The 27,373-nt window shown below is 41.7% G+C and overlaps 1 protein-coding gene across 1 annotated transcript in view; it reads right to left on the bottom strand.

Moving 5' to 3' along the window:
- LOC309346569 (von Willebrand factor D and EGF domain-containing protein-like) overlaps positions 1 to 22,082 on the bottom strand; it is a 205,064-nt gene extending 182,982 nt beyond the window's left edge. Inside the window, exon 1 of the mRNA XM_081870442.1 lies at positions 21,859 to 22,082. Coding sequence (XP_081726568.1) covers positions 21,859 to 21,958 — 100 coding nt within the window. The 5' untranslated portion in view covers positions 21,959 to 22,082. The remainder of the gene's footprint in view (positions 1 to 21,858) is intronic.
- Positions 22,083 to 27,373: the final 5,291 nt, after the last annotated feature.

Here is a 27,373-nt window from a genome sequence, read left to right on the forward strand (position 1 = left end):
AAACTAATATCTCCTAAAGGAGTCAGATAAAGGTGTTTCTCCAAGGAAAGGCCATTCTTTGCTCTCTATGCTTTTCTGTTGTTCAGACACATATTTCTGGCATCTGTGAATAGGGCGCAGCATACAGATATTCATGAATTTGGATTTGCTCGTGCTATTATTCTCTCTGTGGTTGGTTTATATGCGCTCGATTTAAGTTACTGTCTACTAAGAATTTGACTCTCAATACCTGAATTCTGTATCTCTTGGAGATAACCTTACATTAATTCCCAAAGCGCTACTCAGCTGATAAAAATGAGAAGAGTAAGCACTTTGTAAGATGACAGTGAATAAATAAATATATTATGGCATTAGCATAGAAAGCATTGAGAATTTCTGACTTTGTTTATTAGGGTTTTTGTTGTTGTTGTTGTTTAGTTCAAGCAAAACGAACCAGTCCATCCTAAGAATGGTAGGTTTTATTATTATTTTTTTAACACTATTTTTGGAAAATGTTAAATCTAGCATATTCTAATGCAAACCAGCACGAAATGAAGTTTGCATACCAAATGGTTCTCTTTCCCTGAGCATTTGTGATTCCTGGGAGAATTCTAAATGCCAATAGTTTGCAGCCTTTCCCTGCCTCTTTTTGGGGGTTTTCCCCTATTATTTTCTAATAGGGGTGCACAAGGGCAATTCAGCAAGCCTTAGCTCAGTTAGTGCTAGCAGCTGTCACATGACGGCCCAGTGTGCATACCCTCCTCCGTACACATCAAAAGGTATGCAAGTTGGGACCTCCACAATGATTCCTCATTTTGTAATGGGCCCTCTACATTTGCTCTGTGTTCTGAAGGAAGAGACTTCATTTGTTCAGGAGTTGGCATGGAAGCTTATGTGTTCTGAGGTGCATTTTAGAGAGGTATACATGTCCAGTCCATCCCTTTGAAAGGACCACTTTTGCAGCTGGTCATGTATGAAGCAAAGCTGCCCTAGAGTAGAAAAGAAATCGGTCTCACCTGGCCGAAATCGACGCACCCCTCAGAAAGATGAAGCAATTTGATGTAGTGTAAAGTTATTTACAATGTCCTGGGTGATCGTTGTCATTTTGTGATTATAACCTTGCATGTGGTTGCAAAATTGTGTGTAAATCACACTTTAAGATATAATGAGCAATTCAATGGGCCCTTACACCAACTGCATTATCGAAATGGCTGTAGGTATGTATATGTGTGTATGCCTTTTTTTCTGGAGACAGTTCAGCATCAGGAACATCCCTTTTGTGATCTGTTTCTGATCTTCAGCTATGACATCACTTTTTACTCTTCAGGGAGGTGGCGGAGAAATGAAATCTCTGGAATGCTGTGCAAGAAGGGCAAGCTTGTGTAACAATTCAATCATAGTTCTGCTAACTTTTATCAGCTGGGAAACAGGCCTGTGTACATCTGGCTGCCTATCTCTGGAAGATTTCACTAAGAATCAAATGGCTAGCAAGAAAGTGAGATCATCAGAAATATCAAGTATCTAGACATTCTTAACACTGTTTCTCGGTGTGTGGGTTTTTCCTTCTTCCTCTTCTTCCCAGAATTAATCTGCCAAGACTGCTGCTTGAAGAAATATTTCTTTTAGTGGTATACATTGGCCCATTATACACATCCCCCACGCTAATCGCCACCCTGGGAAACTCAAGCTCTATACAAGGCGTGGAAATTGCTTTCTGTAATCACCCAGCATTATTTTACATTTGATTGCTTGAAGGCTCTGGGAGCAAATATTATGCTTGATTACAGTTCTAATTTGTTTAAAGCAAGGGGCACTTATAAATGGAGAAGAGGCAATGGGAAATACATCTAACATTTGCACTACCTCAGTCCAAGAGGCTCCGAAGGTCAGAGTGCCCTTTTCACCTAAGTCACAGTTGCTTCAAAAGAAGCCACTTGTGACTATATTTATTTGTTGCATTTAATGCATTAATAAAACTGTAATAGCTATGGGGGCAACTTCCTTAACGGGACCTGCCATTTTAAACCTTTCCTAATAATCTTACTGTGCATTTAATTTGCTTCCTGTCCTTATTAGCTCCTATCAAACAAGGTGAGGCTATTGTGTCTTGTCTTGCTCATTTTAATTTAATCATTGCTCCTGTAAAGAAAAGAGAAAGTGCATAAATAATTTCGTCCTGGAAGATGAAGGAAAGGGGAAAGGGAAGATGCCCAGCTGAGCTAGTTTAAGAATGTATTACTTTAATCTTGAGGTAAAATTCTCTATCTTTCTATGAAGAAAGGCAGAGAAATTTACCTAAGATTGCTTTCCCAATTCTTCCCATGCTACAAGATCCAGGAGATGCCCTGCCTTGCTAGCTAGTTGGTTGGCATGATGAAAAAAAGACAACAGAGTTCCAGAACAGAAAATTTCAGCTTGCATGACAAGCTGCACCTGCTGAAATTCCCTCTTCTAAACAACAATGATGTGAAACTGCATTTGGCTTGATAGATAGTGAGGGATAAGGAGTAGGATTAAATGAGGGATATTGGTGACCATGCCAAAACACTACTTGGCACAAACAGTGAAGGTTTCCCCTCTCAGGAAGAGCTTTCTATACATGGAAGTTCACTGGTTGGGATTTGGCTGTCTTGGCTGCTCAGGCCAAATCAAGATACAGAACTTCATTTTCTCTCTCCTAAGTTTAGTTACCACCAAATGCACTCTATGTACTTGCATTATATACTGCATTTGCTAACCATTATTACCTATTTTGCCATATTAACATGAGTAAGTGGACTGTTCTTAGCATATTTGCTCATGTTCCCTAGCCATCTGACAATAAATATCCTAGTAACTTTAAAATGTCTGATTTGTAGACCCTTTCTGTGAATAAATTAAACTGGATTTATAGTTGCTTCTCTGCTGTTCCATAGAGGTCATTGTGAATGTGGACTCACAGTGCTCTGTTTTATTCTGTTGTATTCCCAAGTGTACTGTAGAGATTTATTATTTGCAAATAATTTTTTCAGAGTTGCATCCAGACACACTTGTGCATAGAGTAAATCTGTTGTAATCCATAGGACTCAGATTAGTCAAGACTGACTGAAGTTCCATTGCTGTCAATGGGTCAACTCTAAGCAGGACTAACAATGCAATCCTAAAGCACAGACACAGAGTCCTACCTTATCAGCTGATTTATCTGGGGAGGTAGGTTGTGGGCCCCCCTCCATGCATAAAATGATCAGTTTGATGATTCGGGAAATGCAATTAGCATCCACATTAGTAGGCAAGGCTCTGCCTGAGCACAGTGCTCTACCTACATCATCCTTATAACTATTATTTTGCCACCACAGCCAGAATCAGTGGGGTTTTGGGAAGCCAGGTAAGATCCCCAGAACTAGGGTTTAGTCTCCTCTGTTCAAGTATCGAGGATATTCTTCAGACTTGATTGCTACCAAATCCAAAAGAAAGCTGACTCACTCCATGTACAGCTTTCCTTAAATTCTGTGGCCAAAATTGGAAACTTATCAGCATGCTATGTAACTACAAGTGCATAACCATTCTATTTTTAAAGTATTCCATTTTTTTCCTACTTTAGAGCTGAACCAATCAAGTGGACCACACACACAAAATTTAAAATCACAAAAGATCAGAAAGAGAGAGAGAGAGAGAGAGAGAGAGAGAGAGAGAGAGGAGGGAGAGAGAACTAACATTCATGCCAAAGGCCTTACTAAACAAAAACAAAAACAAAATGTGTGTACATAATCTTTCAGCATGGGAATATAATATAAAGTAGCTTCCTGTGGTCTAAATCAGACTATTGGTTCATCTGGCTGCCTATTTTGTTATTTTAAATCTCTGCTGGGGTTGCCTCATCAAAGAGTAATTGCCCCAAACTTGGATCTAGGCAGGAATTCTCCTTTTATACCTATTTTTTCCTTGCAACCAATGCTGAGTACATTGTCTAGCAATGGCTGTGCAGCCCTACCTGGGGACTAAACCTGGGATCTTCTGCATGCAAAGTTGATGCTCTACCATTGAGCCATAGCTTCCCCTCACACCTTCAGAGATCTTAACCAGACAGGCTTGTGTCAGTCTTGGATATAACTTTCCCCCCTCGCTCGCCCTGTTTTGCAGTGTCAGAGTGGTAGTGTTATTTATTTATGTATTATGTTTCTTAAGAGAAATGTAGTCCAATGAACAAATGATGGATCACTTCAGAGTTATATAAATTATACAGAAAGCTTGCAATTGGGGGTATGTTTTCCTCAAATAAATAAATAAATGTTAGGCTTCCTTTAAAAAACAACAGCACATAATTAAAACAACTCTGTGGTAGCTTTCATTGTCACGAATGAATGCAGAGTTCAAGTGTAATATATTTTGTTCAACAGAAGCTATAACAAAAAGCCAAGGAATTGACATTAGTTGACAAATAACTTATTCTTGTCATTTTTATTAATCTTGATATATGAGCCATATTATAGATCTGTCTCTGGTGTGGGGGGAGAGAGAAGGAGAGAGAGAGGGTCTAAATTACACAAGACTGGCAATATTAGTCTGTGCAGTGAAAATGACTGCACAGCATGAACAACTGGCTAAAAAATACGTTCATTTGCAATCATTCAAATTATTACTCTTTATGCTTTTAGATTTTCTCCCAAATAAATGGTAATTCTTGAAAACAGAAGAAAAATAGAGATTTGCTCCCCCTTTGACCAGCATTCTAAATATTCAGGGTGAGGTAAAAGTTTTTGGCTGAAAGTAACAATGTGGTTTATTTGTTGTTTTATCAGAATTACAGTGTAATACTATGTGTTATTATGCAGAAGTCTTATTAGTGGGACTTATTTGCAGATGAGTGCTCTTAATGCCTAAGAAGAAAGTCAGCTTCCATAGGGTCACATACTACAGAGATACTATATCATTGGATTCAGTGGAGCTACATATATTGTTTAAGATTAATATATTTTAGGGTAATGATGAGGATACTGAATCACTGACACTGGGGAGTAAGTCAGTTTGCAGAAGTCTGATTTACATTTTTAATCTTCTACCAAAAATTTATTGTTTTCCTCAATTGGTGAAATGAATGCCACATGTCTCAACATCAAATGGGTCTAGAAAACTGGCAGAAGTAAGTATTTGTCTGCTAATGGTGATATTGTGGTGATGAAAGGTAGCTCCACAACATTTTTTTAAATCCAAAATATCTTAGTTGTCATTGGACAGAAAGTGGGTGTTTTAATAATTCAGGGAAGTTTTTGAATTAAATTGAAATTTTATGTAATAGACCTTAAGCCAGGACCTTTGCTTCCTATAATACACGGCAAATTTATTTCACATATCCATTTTATTAAAATAAATCAGATAGTAATAGGGTAATTTGATAATTCAGTGAAGTCAAAAAGGAGACTTTAACCAAACACTTCAAATATATTTTAATAATGGAGAAAGAATAAAAATAGGTCTGTCTCTGTGTTCACCATCAAAAGAAATTACAACTTAAAAAAATACAGACTATGACCGTACCATCAAGCAATGGTTACCACACTTGTTCAGCGCATACACCCGAACCTATTTTTCATGTTTGGGGAATAAAGTACAAGGGATGACCAAGGAATTTAGTCTGGTATTAGGGAGACTTATTCCCTTAGCAACCCCTGATTCCATTCCCACCAGAAGACAAGTTGTTGTCAGTCTAGTATAGCTGGCCCAGAAACTAGCACAAGTTACCAGATTTATAGGAGTATAAGTAATCTAGGACACTTGGTCTAGATAATAGACCATTCTGAGGAAAATTGAAGTGAGTGAGATGAGAGAACAAGAACAGAATTAATAGAGAACTTTACCTATTCTCAGTCTGCTGCTATGAATGGACAAGTGGATAGTGGAGGTTCAATCATTAGGTTGAACAAGGAATTGCCCAACCAACTCCTGCCTTCTTACTTACAAACCAGCTCAGGGAGTGACACTGGCTGTTGGCTTCCTCCTTCTTAGTTTCAGTGTTGCCATTGTAAAACTCAGCAAGGAGGATAGGGACAAAACTAGAATTAGGTGTCTTTGCCAATCATTAGCTCCAGCTCCCCTACTGTTGGCCTCCCTGTCTTTCACCCAACCATTCCAATGGTACCCATTACCATTGGTGGAAGAGGAATTCTCAGCAGTAGATTAAGTCCTAGATGACAGAGGAATCCAGCAGATTGAGCATCCCCCATACCCCAAAAACCTGATGTTGAGGGATCAAACAGCCCTCCATGATACTGGGTGGCGGGAGAGGAGGTTTGTACATAGGATTATACAGGAAAGGAGATATGTGAAAATCACTTCTCTATCTTCCACCTGCAGGAGCATCCAGTTAGTGGGGTGAGAGCCTCCACAGGATCAGAGTCCTATCCATGGACAGAAAGAGACCTTCTCTTTAGAGGAGGATGTTTGGAGACAGACTACAGCTCAGTGGTGGAATATCTGATTTGCAGGGAGAAGATCCCTTGTCATCTCCAGGTAGGGGATGGAGAGATCACTGTCTGAACCCCTGGAGAATCCTTGTCAGCCAGTGTAGACAATACTGAGCTATTGGTTGGTATAAGGCAGCTTCCTATCCAACTCGTGGTTTTGGTGCCATTATTGCCTTTCTGATTTTCATTTTAAATTCTCAACATGATTTAAAATCCAAAGTTACACACTATGACTCTACTGCTATTGATGCAGACCGCCACCAAATTGGCCACATCCCTTTCCCCTTTCCAGGTGCTCCATCACACACAACATGTGGTGTGAATAGGTTTGATTTCCCGGTGACATTATTGTATTGTATTTAATTCCATCTACAGATTTCAGTTTCTCCACCATAAGCAAGGCAGGTGACCCTGTGCCTTTCAGGAACAAATTCTATGGACAGGAAAGAATTATTTATTACTGAAAACAGTATTATAGGAGATGAATGGAAAAGCATTGAAATTAGGTGCTTTGGGGTGTTGCATCTCAGACTCATTACATCATGCTGTTAAATTGGTATAATGATTTGAGATTTTTGCCTAAGGAAATGGGGAACTATTTAGCACTTTTTGATTCAACAATAATTATTAGAACATCTGCTGTTGAATAAATTTCAATCTGTGAATTTTCATTTTCTAGCTGGGGCAACTAGGGAAGGCTTAAACGTTTCCTGAGAAAACAGTGAGCACTTGAATACAGTATAAATTATGGAATGATATATTATATTTACCCCAAGTGTATTTCTGATTTCTTCCTGCTGGGTTTATTAAAAACAACATTTTTATACAAGTTGGTAAAAAACGAATTAGACGATGAGAAAAAAAGTAACTAAACATGCATATTGATACACTTGAAGAACACAGGGCAAGCTCTTCCCCTGCATATATATGTACTACACCTGCAGAGCTTGTGATCCACCAAGTCTATCATTGCCAAGCATTGGGGAGGGGAAGTTGTGCCTTGTCCAGTGACTAACAACCCACCTCTTTGTGTAGTTCCAGGCAAGTGGCCAAAGTAGGAAATCCATTGAGCTTGATTGGCTATCACACAATGCTCTGAAATGTCATTTGGCTTGGTATGTCTTGGTAGAGCCATTTTTGGTGTACTGTAGTGGTTAGGTTCAGGTAGGTAGCCGTGTTGGTCTGACACAGTCAAAATAAAAAAAATAGTCCAGTAGAAACTTAGAGACCCACTAAGTTTGTTCTGGGAATATGCTTTCGTGTGCATGCACATAAGTACTAGGAGAGCAGCTCAGCCACAAATCTCACTGGGCGATCGTGGACCAGTCATAGTCTCTCAGCCTACCCTAACTCACAGGGTTGTTGGGAGGATAAAATGGGGAGAATTGCATCTGCTGCCTTCAGCACCTTGGGCAAATGGTGGGATTTTAAGGTAATAATAACAAAGTAAGATTATTGTAGTGTGATAGAGCAGGTAGGACTTAGTCCTTAATAATGTGTTGTCGTCTGAGCATTTTATGGATTTTGTATTGTCAGAGTTTTAAAATTTTCTCTAGTTGTGTTGTGTTGTCGTCACATATATTTCTTTGACTGTAAAAAGCAACTGATAAATGAAATATATAATAATAACAATATATAAGTTGTGCAGGCTGTACCCATTCATGCTGATCCAGAGACTCGGCAACATAGGAAATCAGACCAATGGTTCTTTCAACTTCGATGGTCTACATTGACTGGCTGTGGTTCAGCAGGTTTTCAGAGAGTGGTGTGTCTCAGTCTGACTTGGAAGTTGTGGTGTACTGAACCCGGCAACTTTTGTAGGCATTGCATATGTTCTACTACTGAACTACAGCTCTTTCTTTGTGACAATGGGGATCTGATACATGCATGTGCTTTGACATTCATTTCATTATCAGGGACAGCCCTTTGTCAGCATTAATTTGTGAATGTACAGCTGCCCCTTTCACTGAAATCAGTAAGGTGGCCCAAGCATGCATTACATCTGTTGTGCTTAACATCACAGTCTTCACACAGCCCTCAGCTGGAGTGACTAGCTCCATTATGGACACAAGGAGACATCCAGAAAAAGAAAGGAGAAACAGAAACTCATCCTTTCTCAACCCTATTACAAATATTATGAATTAAGTCATGAAAATACATAGTTAAATTATCTCTCAGTACCACAGGGGCAATGAAACAATGTTTTTACAGTGATGATTTGTCATGACTAATGTGATCCAGAATATCAATAGGTTTGGCTTTGGGGCTGAATTATAGTTAGAGAAGAGAAATGTCCCCTTTCTCTCTAAGATTAGCTACTTCGAAAGTTCCTAAAGGCTTGGCTGCATGAGCTAGCATTCTACTGGCAGAATGCCTGGAACTGGGTTTTAAGGATTCAAAATTTGTTTCAAGGATACAATTTTTGACCTTCTGCCCTAGTTCCATCACAGAAAACACTGGGGAGTGGGGGCACACAACCCATACTCCTTAAAAGCTCTCAAGTTCAATAAGCCATTTGGAGAACTGTTAAAAGAAGTGTCATTCATGTCCACGTGTTATATCCTCCTGATTGTCCCCCACCCAACACAAATAGACAGTTGCAGATATGTAAGTCAAAGACAAGGCTTGAGGGTGGCAATGGAAGTCTCCCCCCAATTCTAGGCTTAACTTTGAACTGAGAACAATAGCCAGATGCCACTGAAATAAACAAGAAGTCTCCACTGACCTCCCTGGGGCACAAAATGTGTTGGTGGTTTTTTTAAAAAAAAATAACATTTAGGGTTTGTTAAAAACACCACTGCCACCACTCTACAGCTATATTCTTTCTCATATATATTCAAAAGTTTGGAGGAGTTTCTTCTTTGTCCCACCCTCCCCTCCGGGAAACTGACATTGTGGTTATTTAGGGAGATGTTGAACATTCTCTGTGCAAGTTCAGCCCTCAGGCAGGGAGAGTAGAGGTGCTTTGAAACAAAGAAGATTAAAACTGTACTATTGTTTGAAGTGTTAATGAACTGAAGTGCCCACATGCTCATGCAAATGAGAGTAATAAGTAAACAAGAGCAAGATATGCTAATTGACAATGGATATTGTGATGGGATATGGATAGGCATAATTTAAGCTTGCAGAGAATCCCCTCCCAGCCCACAATAAAACTATTTAGGTCAGTATATGAGAGGTTTGTTTATATAAGCAGCTGATGTGTGAAGACACATTATTCACATATCCCAGACTGATCTTGTGCTCTCAGAATACACACACACACACACACACACACACACACACAAATATATATGTGGGATATAGATAGGCATAATCCCTCAGGCAGAATTTTTGGGGTGCCCTCATGTCCCCTTGACTTCCTGGTCTCCATTACACATTTCCACCCACATCTGTTCTCCAGGAAGTGCTGCATAAGATATGGGAACAGAAGGCCCAGGTGGTGCTGATTTCTCCTTCTGGCCGGGCATGGATGTGGGAGCTTTTATCCTGGCAACATCACACACACCCAGCAACTGCCACTTTGCCAGGACATGTTCTCCCAAGACCCTCTCATTCACTCAGATCCATGTTGGCTTTGTCTGACTGCGAGGATTTTGAATGGAGTTGTCTGAAGAGACTGCACCTCTCTCAACCAGTAATTACAACCATTCTGCATTCCTTCCACACAATGTCTATACCAGGCCAGCTGGAAAACTTCTGAAGTGGTCCTCAGGCAGAGCTATGTCAGTGTGCAAGTATGTTCCTGACATACCTGCCTTTCTACAGAAAAGCCCCAGCAAAGGACTTTGACCCAACACACTGAACCACCAGGCAGCAACTCCATCATCTATTCTTTCACTATCAGGTGCTAAAGTGCTTTCCTCATGGTGCAGTCCTAGAGTGTCCACTTGGCAGCCCACCGTTTTCCTTCCTAGGAACTATTTTATCAACTCTGCAGAAGCCTCTCTTTGAACCCTTGGGCAAAATGTCACTTAAACTCTCATCCTTTAAAATTCTCTTTCTAATTGCTGTTACATCTGCTCACAGAGTGCCAGAGTTGGGGGCTCTATCTGTAGCAAAGCATATCTGTATTTTCCATAAGAACATGGTGGTTTTGAGAACTGACCTCTCCTTTCTACCCAAAGTTTTGTTGAGATTCCATGTTCAGCAAGAGTCAATTCTCTTCACGTCTTGTCCCAACTCTTCTCATTGAAAAAGGCCTGGCACACATTAGATGTGAAGTGTGCACTCGAGATGTACTTAGCCAGGACTAAAGAGTGTAGATTAACTGACTTCTTATTTGTTTCCTTTCATCCCACTTCGTTGGGCAAAAAGCTTAGCTCCTCCACCTTATCTAGGTGGCTTATAGCTTCTATTGTGATGGTATATGGTGGTTTGAAGCTTCCTCATCACCTTCTAATACAGGTCATTCTATTAATCCGGCAGCTACTTCAGCAGCTCTCTGCCAATGCCTCTTTGATGTCTGTCTACTGGGCTGCCACTTGGGCACCCCAACTACATTCACAACACACTACAAGTTGGAGGCTTAAAGCACGTTCTTCCACCTTAGTACTGGGTCATTCCATAACAAATGATCCAACTTTTTTACCTATGTCATCCAATTTTCTCAATAGTTTGTACCCTTGTTGAATGATCAAAACTTAAGTTTAAATCTGAAATGGTAGCTTTTTATCTCATCCCTTTTTTTATCTCATGTCCCTGAATAGTTTTTTCCTACCGCCTTGTCATCAAGGCTGAACCCCAAGCTCAACCTGATAGCCCAGCGAAAGCCCCCTAAATCTACCATTCAGGCAAGTACCAACTGTACTCTTCCTTTCACCCATCATCTTTGGGAAACAGCCAATTAAAATAGTGTTTTGACAGATCACTGGAAATATGGTACAGCACACAAAACTGGGAAGATGCCACCATTTCAGAATAAACGTTGAACTTTGATCTATAAGCAGTGACACTATGCATTCCGAATTTTGTAGGACTTTTAAAAATGTCCTAACAAAGTTGTGAGTGTTTGCTACATCATGAGAAGAACAGTAGGATTTTGAGAGTCACTGAACTGATGAGATGTTAACATTACCTAAGGGATCATGCATTGGGATTGCCAACAAATGAAGCTGTCAAGAGGCTATCATGATATAAATGCACCTGCCAGCATGTAAGATGCATCATATCAGTGAAGCCTACAGATAATTTGCTGTCCAATCCAGAGAAGCTGCCCTCTGTACCTAACAAGGGAGTAGAATATACTTACCTGCCAATCAATGAATAAACATAAAAGCAGCAAGAAAAGTCATACACTTTCCTACAATTCTGTTGATATTATTATTAGGCAATCCATTCTGTTTCTGCCATTTTAGGACTATTCTCCCCATGATTCACAGATGTCAAAGAGCAATCAAAGTAATGGAAGTTGGACTGTGTCAGAAATAGGTTTACCTTAAACAAAATCACATAGAATCATAGAAGTATAAAGTTGGAAGCTGCCCTGAGGGTCATCTAGTCCAATCCCCTGTGAGGCAGGAATTCCAACTAAATCATACATGAGAGCTCAGTATGTGTAACTCCTTTCAGAATAGAACGTGCATTTGTCCATTGCTTAGAATTATATGCTTTTTAATCATGTAACGAATTCATCAATATTGAGTAGACAAGAGGCTGCTGGTGGCCCATTGGCAATTCTGTCAAGGAGCATTGTGGGCAGAAATCAAAGTAGTAGCTCTGTGCATGCAACAAAGCTTTGGAGTTGTGTTTGCAAAAGACCGGCTCTCACCACCACTGCCTATAAGAGTTGCCCATGCTTGAGTGGGGAACCCTTTTTAGCTGGAGGCCACATTCCCTGCTGGGCAACCCTCTTGGGGCCAGATAATAGTGGTGGGTGGCAACAGAAGCAAAAGTTGGGTACAGCAACGCATGCGACTCTTCATACAATTCAGCCATGGAAAATTCAGGTGTTTTATTCATTCACAAAAAAAAACCAAAACAAAAAATTCCTTCCAGTAGCACCTTAAAGACCAACTAAGTTAGTTCTAGGTATGAGCTTTCGTGTGCATGCACACTTCTTCAGATACACTGAAACAGAAGTCACCAGACCCTTCTATATAGTGAGAAGGTGGGGAGGGGTATTACTCAGAAGGGTGGTGGGATTGGGTGATTGGCAGATAGCTGTGATGAGCCTGTTGACGACTCTTAACGACTGCAATAGGTCTTACAGGAAAAAGCTTGGTCTGAACAAAGACACTGGATTCTTATCTCATTATACATGACAAAGCCATTTTTCACCTTCTCACCCCTTGCTTTTTCCTGTAAGACCTATTGCAAGACCTGAGTAATACCCCTCCCCACCTTCTCACTATATAGAAGGGTCTGGTGACTTCTGTTTCAGTGTATCTGAAGAAGTGTGCATGCACACGAAAGCTCATACCTAGAACTAACTTAGTTGGTCTTTAAGGTGCTACTGGAAGGAATTTTTTGTTTTGACTATGGCAGACCAACACGGCTACCTATCTGTAAAAAAAACCAAAACACCATTATCACCACCCAGGTAAGTAAATACATTGTGTTCAAGAACACCTTCCAGCCAGGCAAATGCACTTACGAAGGGCATGGTGAGAGGTGTGGCTTGGGGAGATTAACACTGGCCAGATAGGGAAGCCTGCAGAGCAACATTCAGCCTCTGGCCTGAGGTTCCTCAGCCCTGCTGTGAGTAGAGTCCGACATCCTCTGATTCCCCACTCCTCTTCAACTAAGAGAAACCTTGCTGCAGGCCTATATTTCAGAAACCCGCCAAGGGTATATAATCTTATTATGAAAGCTGTTCCATTATCAGTAGTGGTATGCAGCCTGAATCAGTTGGCGAGGTTCAACAAACAATGCAACAATACATTTTTAAACCTGTACTGCTTCTTAAAATTACAACTTCCACTGAGGAATCCAAAAGGTGCATCTGTCTTTCAGGACATCTTCCTGGTTCCAATCATCTCACAAAGATATGAAAATACAGTTTTGGAAAGAATATAAAGATATGTTGTTATTAAGGTTGACAATAGCATATGATTTCCTATCTTTCTTTATTTTAAAAAATGAGAAAAAGAAAGAATGCCACTGAATTCCAATTAAAAGAAGAAGCCACACTTAAATTATATATATATATATATATATGCTTTCGTAGATTTTCACGGGTACAGGAATGCAGGTTTTGGTGTCCTCGGGTGTCTTCCCGTGTAAAAGTTGGGGTGTCTAGGCGACGTTTCGACGAGGTCTCACTCGTCATCTTCAGGCTGGTGCTTTCGGCTTCTTGTTACTGGAACAGAGCAGGATCTCAGTGTTTGAGTTCCTATAAATACTGTAGAGGGGGTGTGGTGTATAGCCTCCAATGTTCTGGGCAGAGAGGAAGTTCCCAGGCTAGTGTGCCTTTTCTTCTTTTGTTCCTTAATTACTTGAGAGATATCTTGAGTGATTTCTTGAGTGATATCCTGAGTACCACTTAGGTGGGTCATTAGGTGTGGATTAGTTGTTAAAGTCAGAACACAAACCCAAACTTTGGCTCAGATATGTTGACGACACCTTTGTAATTTGGCCACACGGGAAGGAAAAACTGGATAGCTTCCTCACACATCTCAACAACTTACACCCCAAAATACAATTCACTATGGAAATAGAAGCCAACAACCAACTTCCCTTCCTTGACGTCCTAATCTACAAAAAACCTGATGGCTCCCTAGGACACACTATCTACCGGAAAAAAACACACACCAACCGCTACTTACATGCACAATCACACCACCACCCTGCACAAATAAACTCCGTAGCCAAGACTCTCATCTCCAGAACCAAACGCCTGGCTGACAAAGACCACTTGACAACTGAGTTACAGAATCTCTCAAACGTGTTAATTGCCAATGGATACCAGCAAAACAGGATTACGAAGCTAATCCAAAAGGAAACACCCCCCAAAAACCAAGACACAGAAGAAAACAATGGCATGGCCCTCCTTCCTTATATCAAGGGCACTACAGATAAAATTAGCAAAATCCTCCATAAACACAATATCAAAACAGCCTTTTGCACCAACCAAAAAATAGCCAATATCCTCAGAAACCCCAAGGATAAAATCCAGTTGGAAAACCAAGGGATCTATGAAATACCCTGCAAAGTCTGCCCAGCCACGTACATTGGACAAACAAACAGACGAATAAATGCACGTATCGCAGAACACAAGAATGCCGTCAAAAAAGAAGAAAAAACTTCCTCTCTTTTCCAACACATGAAAGAAACAGGACACGAAATTAATTTTGCAGATTCCAAATTGCTCTTTAACACGGAACATCACCACAAGAGAATAATCATGGAAGCCATCGAGATAGAGAAACACCCTCACAACATGAACAAGCGTGACGACACATCCCGCTTGCCAGACATCTGGAAATTAGCCCTCCCCACAAAAACTGACACCAGATCCAGAGGCACACAGAACGCCAACACCAATCAACCACACCAGACCCAAACCCAGACCCTCTCCACAGATGAATTACAGACACCATCCAGTAGCCAATCCATGGTGGCACCTCCGGATGCTGCACCCCCCTGCAATCCCTACACAGACCTGGCTGACACAAGCCACAAAACCACAGCTCGCCCCTATACACGAAGCCAAGCCAGAGCACAACTAAGTACAGTACAGCCATCTTCTCAGGAAAACTCTTCACAAAGTTCAAGAGGTCAAGACACAAAGACTTTAACAACTAATCCACACCTAATGACCCACCTAAGTGGTACTCAGGATATCACTCAAGAAATCACTCAAGATATCTCTCAAGTAATTAAGGAACAAAAGAAGAAAAGGCACACTAGCCTGGGAACTTCCTCTCTGCCCAGAACATTGGAGGCTATACACCACACCCCCTCTACAGTATTTATAGGAACTCAAACACTGAGATCCTGCTCTGTTCCAGTAACAAGAAGCCGAAAGCACCAGCCTGAAGATGACGAGTGAGACCTCGTCGAAACGTCGCCTAGACACCCCAACTTTTACACGGGAAGACACCCGAGGACACCAAAACCTGCATTCCTGTACCCGTGAAAATCTACGAAAGCAAATATCTTACCTCTACGGGGAGGAAACCTTCCAGCTGACAAGAACCTACGAGAAACTAGAAGTCCGAAGAGCCACCATCTTATGTGATCTCTTGTTCCTACGCAACTGCCGAGACAACAACTTAATTCCCACATGCTTCCAACTTAAATTCCATTCTAAAACCCCAGCCACCGAAAGGATCCTGAAACGAACTGAACTATCCCTAATCAGAAACGAACTACACAAGAAAAGATACCTACTAGACCAAACCAACAAAGATCTACTCACTCTTCACCTCAAACTCTGTAACAAAATCCACCCTGCACTCTGGGACAAATGCAAACAACTAGCCGTCTGGAGAGCTGAAACGGAGACCTCACATAAGACAGACACACACACCAACAAACTCCACAAACTAGAGAAACGCCAGAAGCCCAGCCACCCTCCACAGCAACCCATGAAACAAACAGTACATAACATATCAGACAGGATCCTCACCACAACTGAAACCAAAGTACTCTCCAAAGGTTTCAACTTTGCAGTCGCCCCGAGACGCATCCCCACGGAAAACATCATATGCGGAGTCGAAGCTAGCCTAACCAAAATCAACCCAGATGAAGCCAATAAAATCAGACTTGAAGTCACCAACATCCTCTGCTCCAGCAAACCACCCAGAAGCAATTTACACAAAGAAGAACAGAAAGCACTCACCAACCTGAGGAAAGACAACAACATAATCATTCTCCCAGCAGACAAAGGTAATGCCACAGTGGTGATGAACACATCGGACTACCAAGCAAAACTATCAAATCTACTCCAAGATCCTGCCTACAAACCTATAAAAACAGATCCCACCACCTACCTGGAAAAAACCACCAAATCCAAAATAAAAGCCTCTCCTATCAGTGAAGAAATCCAGCTAAGAATCATCCCCAGAGAAAAATCATCCAGATGCCCCAAACTCTACGGCCTCCCCAAGATACACAAAGAAGGAACACCACTCAGACCAATAGTCAGCTCCATAGGCTCACCTCTACAAAATCTCGCTAAATTTCTCGCCAAGCAACTTCAGCCCTATGCAGAATCCATCTCTTCACACGTACCAAACTCCTTCCAGTTCATAGAAACAATCAAGAAGCAAAACCTACATCCTAATGACCTACTTGTGAGCTTCGATGTTGTATCTCTCTTCACACAAGTGCCCATTAATGAAGCCTTGACAGCTATTCAAAACAAATACAATCCCCCCGAATACATCTTGGACCTGACCAACCACTGCCTAACCAACACGTACTTCATCCACAATGGACAAAGATACAAACAGATAGAAGGAGCACCTATGGGATCACCCCTCTCACCGGTCATCGCAAACCTGTACATGGAACACTTTGAAACCAATGCTTTAGACAAGTCAGAACACAAACCCAAACTTTGGCTCAGATATGTTGACGACACCTTTGTAATTTGGCCACACGGGAAGGAAAAACTGGATAGCTTCCTCACACATCTCAACAACTTACACCCCAAAATACAATTCACTATGGAAATAGAAGCCAACAACCAACTTCCCTTCCTTGACGTCCTAATCTACAAAAAACCTGATGGCTCCCTAGGACACACTATCTACCGGAAAAAAACACACACCAACCGCTACTTACATGCACAATCACACCACCACCCTGCACAAATAAACTCCGTAGCCAAGACTCTCATCTCCAGAACCAAACGCCTGGCTGACAAAGACCACTTGACAACTGAGTTACAGAATCTCTCAAACGTGTTAATTGCCAATGGATACCAGCAAAACAGGATTACGAAGCTAATCCAAAAGGAAACACCCCCCAAAAACCAAGACACAGAAGAAAACAATGGCATGGCCCTCCTTCCTTATATCAAGGGCACTACAGATAAAATTAGCAAAATCCTCCATAAACACAATATCAAAACAGCCTTTTGCACCAACCAAAAAATAGCCAATATCCTCAGAAACCCCAAGGATAAAATCCAGTTGGAAAACCAAGGGATCTATGAAATACCCTGCAAAGTCTGCCCAGCCACGTACATTGGACAAACAAACAGACGAATAAATGCACGTATCGCAGAACACAAGAATGCCGTCAAAAAAGAAGAAAAAACTTCCTCTCTTTTCCAACACATGAAAGAAACAGGACACGAAATTAATTTTGCAGATTCCAAATTGCTCTTTAACACGGAACATCACCACAAGAGAATAATCATGGAAGCCATCGAGATAGAGAAACACCCTCACAACATGAACAAGCGTGACGACACATCCCGCTTGCCAGACATCTGGAAATTAGCCCTCCCCACAAAAACTGACACCAGATCCAGAGGCACACAGAACGCCAACACCAATCAACCACACCAGACCCAAACCCAGACCCTCTCCACAGATGAATTACAGACACCATCCAGTAGCCAATCCATGGTGGCACCTCCGGATGCTGCACCCCCCTGCAATCCCTACACAGACCTGGCTGACACAAGCCACAAAACCACAGCTCGCCCCTATACACGAAGCCAAGCCAGAGCACAACTAAGTACAGTACAGCCATCTTCTCAGGAAAACTCTTCACAAAGTTCAAGAGGTCAAGACACAAAGACTTTAACAACTAATCCACACCTAATGACCCACCTAAGTGGTACTCAGGATATCACTCAAGAAATCACTCAAGATATCTCTCAAGTAATTAAGGAACAAAAGAAGAAAAGGCACACTAGCCTGGGAACTTCCTCTCTGCCCAGAACATTGGAGGCTATACACCACACCCCCTCTACAGTATTTATAGGAACTCAAACACTGAGATCCTGCTCTGTTCCAGTAACAAGAAGCCAAAAGCACCAGCCTGAAGATGACGAGTGAGACCTCGTCGAAACGTCGCCTAGACACCCCAACTTTTACACGGGAAGACACCCGAGGACACCAAAACCTGCATATATATATATATATATATATATATATATATATATATATATATTACAACATTCAACCAAAACAGAAACTATTAAAAGATCAGAAAACAAGAAAATACTGATTTAATTGTACAATTTAGTTTTTAAAATTTGAAGAATAAAATGGGTGTGTTTCTGGTATTTAGCTTCAAGTTATTTGCACAACATATAGCCTGAAGATCTTTTAAATGAGAGTATCCTGAACAGCAGTGTGGTCATATGGTAACGGAGCCATCAGCTTTCCATTTGTATATTAGCCTCTTTATAATAAAAATGTAAGGATGTCATCAAGCAACACCTATTGAAAGATTTGTAGTGTCACATCACAATCCTGGATTTACATGAAGTCAGGTTGGGACAGGGCAGCAAAAATGAAGGCAGGTTGAACAACTGCCATGGCATGGCAGGGAGAAGGGAGTTAGACTGAGTTGAAAATGGCAGTTCTAAACAATGGCAGAGGTTTGAGTAAAGTAGCTTCACTGTATGTACTGTAGAATATTTGAGGGCTCTGCATCCTTTATCTCCCTTATATGAGCTGAAGAATGGAAGAAGGATAAGTTTGAACACACCAAGAAGGGAGCGACACTGAAAGTGGGGATAGTGGCTTTTGTCTTTACACAAATATACTCCTGCCATTGAATTAAATGGTCAAAACATTATCTTTATGTCATTTATCTGTCGTTTATCTGTTTATTGCAGGGGACTGGAATACTACCGCCCACCCCAATCATGCCACACAAAATACCCAGAAATTTCTCTACTCTTTTCTGAGGAGGAATTTCCAAACTCACTTTGAATTTAGGAGAAATCTGTTGGCAGCATTCACCAACACTAATATTATGCTTAATTACAAGGCAACCTACCCCCAAATTGCATGTTATGTTAATCATATTTTTCTTTCACTTGTAGCCAGCATGGGGGGGGGGGGGCAAGATTAGTATTAGGATTCTGACATGGGAAATGTTTTTTTTTTTCTCATCCTTTGTCCCTGTTGTTATTTAGACTGGACCATTCTATTTGGAAGGAGGCTAAAGCCAATGAGCTTTGCTACCTTGCAAATAACAGGTGTGAGAGGGGTAATGGACTAAATCTCTCCCCTGCTCCTTGCCAGGGTCATTATCCTGACTAGGGCCTCCAAAATGGCTATTGAGTGAGGAAATTTTGCACTTAGTGGCAAACCATGTGATTAACATAAGATGTAGTTTTGCCCTTAGAGCTGGTAGGAAAGTAAGGGAAATTCAGAATGAGGGGAAGACAGACACTGATCCCACCTTCTTCTGTTAATTGCTTACCTGTCGCTCAGCCATCAAAGGCATTTATGGTGTGTGTGCATGTGTGCATGCGCACAGTGACCTGCATGCTTGGTTCAGTGTACTTTGGTTCTGCCTAGAGTCACATCTCCAATCTACACCTAAGAATCACCAGTAGCTTTTATTATTGTGTTGTGCGTAGTGCTTAACTCAAGTAATAACTACAGAAAGCAGCTACTGCTGGTAACCCTTTCATGTTTCTTCTTGCACAAGGAAACATGAAAGTGTGGATATAATGAGAGTTTCATTAATCATTACTCAGTCCTCGCCTTGTAAATGTTGATGGAGAAAATCACAAAGAAAATGTTATTTCCTACTCCTTAAGATTTTTCTCTTCTCCTTAATGAGGCATCTGCAGACAGCTACTTGGTTGCTTTTCCCCTATCCACAGTGGAATTAGCAGATTTGTTATCGCCAGAATATAAAAGCAAACAGCATATGGTTTTGTTAATATCATCGTAATGTCACAGCGCAATCTGTCACAATGCAAACTCCTTCCAAGCAATTTCATTTGAGTGGAATACTCAGCAAGAAATGAAAAAAGGAAGGCAATCACCAGTTTCATAACTCTTTCATAATGCTCACCTCTCCCATCATTTGCATCTGTCCCAGTGTCTATAAATATTACTTTCATTGGCTATAACCCCTGAAACGGAAATCAGTTGCCTCCAGGAATTAAAAAGTCATTTCCCCTTGGTGCAAAGTCTTTTCTATCAGATAAGTAGCCACTTATACTCTGGCAACCCTTCAAAGGGGTTTTGAAATTAGAGACACTGTTTGAAGATCAAGAAGACAAGGTGGTTTGCCTTGTTTTTCACCCTGGAAACCTTCCTGGGTGACCCTTTGAAATTCAAATGAAGGATGCTTTAGATAGCTCTTTCTCTATACAGTATATGCCAAATGAATGCTGCCCATTGATCACTTTTGAAATCAACAGAAGGTCCAGCGCTTGCAACTTATTTTTCTGAAATACTGCAGTATATATTCGGCAATAAGGAGATTTGCTTAGCGTACCCCATTCCAACTGTGGGCACACATAGCCTTTTATGCTTCGATTTCACTGATCAGCTGCTTTGCAGAGATGGAAGACTGCACAGAGTCCTCTCTACTCCCATCCCTGAACACCTGCTCTGTGCTAAGGGCCTTTAACTATCAGGTTAATACATGCACAACACTGGCAGCTGAATAACGGTGGAGAATTATGCGTGCACAATGATCCATCCAGCTAATGATGCACATGTGAATTGCCTGCAAGCACATACATGTGACCTCCAGCAATGTGACCTTTTAAAATGCCATACCCTCTCTATGATTGGAAGTGTTTTTTCACCTTCTGGCTGTCCTTGCAGTATGCAACCTGTTAAACAGATGCTCTCAAGGTATCACGGTTAGCTTATGCATTCTACTGTTTTGTTGTCTGCCCATTATATCAATACTTCTAAACAGCAGCATCTTTTCTGTGCATTTAAAATCTGTATCCAGTTATTGGATAATTAGGCATTTCATTTACAAATGCTACCACCACCACCACAAAAATTACTTTTCTGTCTTGAAATTTTATATTGCTAAGTGAGCCATTAAGACAACTACATTTTTTAAAAAAGAGCCAAAACATTTCTTCTTACAAGACCTGTTTTAAATGGGTTTTTATTTACTCAATTTAAGTACTTTCCTGTATTTAACTCCCCACCCCACCTCTAACAAAGATTTCTGTTTTGTTTAATTTATATGCTTTCAAAGAGAAATAACAAGATATACTAATACTTCAAGCCTAACAACTCTTGGAAGAAAATTCCACTGAAACAAGCAGAACGGATACTTATGAAAAAAGCATCAGAACGAAGTTAGTGGTGAGCAGATGACATGCATCCCTCAGACTCTACAGTATTACATTTAACTCTATTTCCAACTTACTTGGGATCAGAAATGTGCTGTTGTTGTTTTGCATAATTTCTGAGTTTGGGTGTAAATCCCACACAACAGGCAAACCCTTTATCCTTCCCAGTTCATTCCTCTTTGAGCCTACCACCAGCCTTCCCCACACCCCAGAAAGGACCAAGTATTAAACGCTCAGGATCCTTACCTAGTTCAGCTGCCCCAGGACCAAAGCTCAAGAAGGAACTCCAAGCAAGAGCTGAAGCAGCTAAGAATTGCAGGTGGAGGCAGAAGGGCTGCTGCTGCATGTTGTCCCAAGGGTATTGTAGCCATACGTCTGCAGTTAAGAATTAACTTTTTTAGAAGTCTTGGAGCATTGCAGGAAGACGCATCAGCTCTCCTTTGTGCTTGTGCTCATTTTTCCTTAACTTTCTGTTCTAGGTAGGACTGACTGTTTTGCCAGTTTCCACTTTTCCAATAGAAATCCCCCTTCTCCAGTTATAAGCACACACCCTGATCGGCAAAGAATGCAATCCCCAGTCCAGCTGCAAGCAGTCCAGCTGCTACAATTTACACACCCTTCAGCAAACACACACATACACAAATGGAGCAGTTGTTGCCATGTTCTCTGATGCTGACATTTTCAACAAATCCACTGGCAAATTCAATAAAAGTAGGGTTGTCAGCCAAGTGCTCCTAATCAGGCCAAAATAGTTAGTGTGTGTGTGTGTGTGTGTGTGTGTGTGTGTGTGTGTGTGTGTGTTTGTTTTAAAGGACCCAAACTGTATATTTCGCTTGTACCCAGTATTTAGAGTAGGTTCATTCAGGAATGACCCCCATTTATTTGTAGTGTTAGTGTCACTACTCAGGGCAGTGTAACTTCTTTTGTGATTTGCTACAACTATAATAATTTCAAAAGAAAGCCATAGGGCCACACTAGGTAAATGAGCACTTTCCATTCTCCTATGACTGTCTCTTCACAAACTGGCTGACGAATTATTACAAGGAAATATTACATTGGAGTTGCTGCCTTGTAATGGAAACAGAATGCTGATCTTGATGCATTAGGAAGATATTATTAAAATGATTCACTAAGATCATTTTAGAATAATTAGAAGGATGTGTTGCTTAAATACAAGTGACAGCTCTCTCTCTCTCTCTCTCTCTCTCTCTCTCTCTCTCTCTGTGTGTGTGTGTGTGTGTGTTTTACGTATACAGTATTCTCATGAGGTCTGAATTGGCAGTGACTGACCAGAAATGAACTGTTGGGGTTGTAGTGCAGTCAATGAAGATGTTGACCGAATGTGTGGCAACTGTAAAAAAAGGATCATTAGGAAAGGAACTGAAAACTGCTGAAATTATAATGCTGTTATACAAATCTAAGGCACACACAGCCAGCCCAAGTTATTTTGGCACTGGAGGCAAACCACCAAATAGTGACCTCCCTCCGTACCAGGGACCAAGGAGTAAGTAAACATTTACAAGAAGAACAAGGGAGGAATAAAGATGTACATCCAGATCGACTGCTCCTATGGATCCTGTCCCCTGAGGCACTCACCTCATCTTGCCTCATGGAGGGCCGGCCCTGATGACCACAACTGCAGTTGGAATTTTCTGGTTGCCTGACCTTCAAAAATGATATTGTGGAGTTGACAAAGGTTCAGAGAAGGGCAAGCAAAATGATTGAGGGGATAGAGAAACTAAAGGGATGCTAATACTCTAGAATGTGGATCATTAAACACTCTAAAGTAGGGGTGCCAACTTCAAAAAAATGTTGTGGGGACACAGGTAAGTCCCGCCCCACATAATCACATGTTGCAGTGCACACACACCGTTTGAATGACAATGCTCATCAACTTGGGGGGAGATGACCCCCTTAAATATTTTATTGTGGGGGCCAAAGCTTCCACAGCCCCTAAGAGTTGGCTCCTATGCTCTAGGGCAGGGTTAGCTAACACCCTATTAAGGGTCTTATCTGAACTCCCAGTACATTTTTTATTATCTCCCCAAGACCTACCAATTTTTGCTGCAGAGGGGGGATTGTGTTCTATATTTGTCTGCCACAGTGTGTGTGCACGCACACACTCTCTGTATATGCACGTGCAACTGCATGTGAGGGTGAATGCAGCTGTCAGTCCCCCTGCCATTCTAGAGATAGGTAATACCCGCATAGGATACATTTTGCTGTATGCAGCATAGCAACAGCTTCAGATGTCTACCAGGCTGCTTGCAGATGTCAACTTATCGTCTTCAGCTACAGATGTGGCTAGATGAAACAGCTTCCCTTCTGCTGCCTGACAGGCTGAAGTGTTTACGCTACAGATTAATAGGCGTTCTTGTCACTAAACTCAGGTGGTAACAAGATACTGTATTTTATGACGTATTCTATCCATCTCTCAAATATCAAGCTTGAAAGCAACGGCTGTGCAGAGAAAACTATTTGAGAGTGCTTAAAATTAATTGCATTTGCAATTTATGTGAAAAGGAATGATGTGCATTCCTGATACTGTATTATTTTTACATTGTTGCGAGAATTAGCGAGTTTAAAAGGCTGGAAATAAGAAACAAGTCTTCCTCATAAATATCACATCCACGGGACTTGCTTCTGTGCAAACCTGCATAGGCTTGCTCTGCATTTTGTTTTGTTTTTAATGAGCATTTGTTCAATTACCAAGCAGTCTGGTACACACTGTTGTTACTCTATTGGTCCCAGTGAGACAATGAGGCATGCTTAAGTGATAGGGTGCTGCTTGTGCTTGCCAACTCTTGGTTTGGGATTATGGACTCTTTGGATCAAAATCCCTTATCCGACAGCTGCCAAACCAATACCCTTCCCCATTCACCCTTAACATAGAATTGCAGAGTAGAAGTGTAACACTGGTAGAAACAGCAGCTTCTCCTTGCCCTCCCATTCCAAAGCTTTCAAAACCTCTTGCAAGGCCTGGTCTCTAGATGCTGCTAGGTAAGCCACTCTGCTGGTCCACTGAGTTCAGATCTCTTCCAAAATAAGCTGCTGCCACCACCTACTGATTTACAGACAGCAGTTGGAGTGTCCTTTTATATTGTTGCATGCCACCTCAATCTCCAAGTGGTGCGAGATTCCAGGGCTTTACTCAGGGTTCATACTTACTTTAGGAAATGAAACACAGTGGAGACTGTGATATCTTCACCTTTTTGCTGTGGCGGCCAGCCTGAGCGCCAGAGGTAAGGCAGTGGGCAGTGAGTGGCATGCAGAGGCAGCGGGCAGCGGCTGTGGCAGGGGGGCAGCACGTGGAGGTGGAGTCAGGTTGCAGGCAGATGTCATTATGGTGTGGCACAGTGTGCACCAGTATTGGGCAGCTGCAGCTCAAGTCTGTGCTCCTGGATGTCTTTATGATATATGGTTTATTTACACATATATCCAACTTGGGCTTACGATGGAGGGGTGTACAGCATTAACACCCCAAAAGCTTCTCCCATAGCTGCAGCCTTTGATTCAAGCAGAAATCAAATACAGTGGTACCTCGGGTTACAGACGCTTTAGGTTACAGACTCCGCTAACCCAGAAATAGTACCTCAGGTTAAGAACTTTGCTTCAGGATGAGAACAGAAATTGCGCAGCAGCAGCACGGCAGCGGGAGGCCCCATTAGCTAAAGTGGTACCTCAGGTTAAGAACAGTTTCAGGTTAAGAACAGACCTCCAGAACAAATTTAAGTTCTTAACCTGAGGTAGCACTGTATTGTGCTCTGCCACTCCAGCCTGCAGCCTTTTTCATGCAGCTTCTAACTTACATAACTCCTTGTCTATCCTCCCTACTCTAAACTCTAGCTTTAGCTGTTGAGAGTGGGGGTCCTCACCCATTTGCCATCTCGCACTGAGCCACCTTTTTTTCCTCTTAATGGCCCATCACACAGGCAATCACCCCAACACAAAAATTTAGCCTGGCTTAATTAGGTGTTAACACTTGCTGGATCAAATGATTAGAAGTCTGGCACCCAGCTTGAAACTCCGATTCTAACACTTACTCGATCCAGGGATTTAGAGAGGTCTAACAACTTGTAACAATATACTCACCATGCGGGGTGAGATCTCCTAAGCTATTATTCCCTAGAGCATAACATATCCATTCATTTAAAAATCACTATAATACCAAATAATAGTGTTAATAGCATAACCTGCTCCCACTATATTAGCTGCCATAACTTCCAGCTATTTTCCTATATCTTCACTCTCCCTGATCTCATTCGTGTCTTCAAGCTGCAGCTCTCTGTGCAGCTGTCTCTCAACTCATCCCTTCTAACTGTCACTTCTCAGCCTAGCTCTCCATCTGTCATTTTCTCCCACCCTGCCCATCACACTCCCCTGCTGTCAATCATTTTTCCACTCATCTTTTTATTACACCTCTTTCATAGTGAGGTACAGGTGGTGAAGACTGGAAAATAGGGAAGAGCAGACAGTTTTTAGGAATGGGCTGGCAGTTGTAATTAGTACTGAGACAAAGAATCACAAAGGCAATATTTTAACATGAATTCTGTGGCTTGTGATGCATGCAATACCCCCTAAACTCTCCCCCAAATGTACAACTTCTGTGACTGCAAAAGCAGTAAGGCAGCAGAAGTAACACATTTCCCTGTCTTCTGTCATCCCTGTCTTCCCCATGGCTCCCAATCCAAAGCTTAAAGTGAAGCAGCTCTTTATTGTTTTGGTGACTGGGCACCATTCCCCATCCTTCAAGCAATGTGCAGCACATCAGTAGTGGTTGGTGGTCCAGCACTGTTTACATGACCTCCTATCATCGGCGTCACTGTGGTGTATCAGGAGTGGGAGAGGCTTGGGGAAAGGGCTTTCAATTAGCTCCAAGAATGTCATAGGTTTAAGGTTTAAGGTTGGTTGCAGTGCAGGGAGGTTACAAAGGATTTTTAAACATTCGCAAGCTACTCTTTAAACTTCTGGTTTTTGGAGTTCTAAGGAAGAGCACGAGCACTAGCACCAGGATGTTTTTTACAAAGGGCTTTCATAGCTAAGTAACCCTTCCTCATCTGGTTTGATCTTCCATGTGATTCCCATGATGTCTGATCTCATGCTGCTGTTATAAAATGTGGGAGGGAAGGTTTAAAACTTCTCCCTGCCTGCAACCAACCAAGCACTGCTCAGCTGACTGGGGAAGAGCTGAGAATAGTGAAAAGGGGTCTAGACTCAGGAAAAGGAAACCTGAGTCAACACGTGCACATTCCCCAAGGCCTTTGGGGGTTTATGCATATTGGCTGGAGGGTGTACAGAATTCAGCTGGTTGTTATGCACAATAACTACTCAACTCCACATTTTCCTTTATAGAGTACATGGAAATGTATGGCTGTCGCCACCCATTTCATGCAGGAGCATGAAAAGGTCTGAAGAACGGGGTAGTCTGGTGGCTTCATAATTGGGTGGAAGGCAAGAAGGGTGCTTAGCTGTTGCAATGTGTGGGAAAAGAAGATGCAGGGTGTTACCATAGGTGTGGTTTGCAAGGGAGTAGGCACAAGAGGAAGAGAGAGGCGTGGGCATGTGGATGAAGGTGAAAACAAGGGCGCAAAGCAGGCTGGCAGAAATAAAAGAAAGAAATGGGGTGGGGATGGTGAAAGGGGGCTTGAGGTGGGAAGTGGAAGCCCCAGGGGGTTAATGTGGAGGAATGGCAGAGGGATTGGGAATGTTGATAAACATTTTGGTTTTCGAACGCCGTAAACCTGGAAGTAAATGCTTCGGT

The sequence above is a fragment of the Podarcis erhardii genome (genome assembly GCF_964252035.2).
Source record: "Podarcis erhardii genome assembly, chromosome: 1".
Classification (NCBI taxonomy): domain Eukaryota; kingdom Metazoa; phylum Chordata; class Lepidosauria; order Squamata; family Lacertidae; genus Podarcis; species Podarcis erhardii.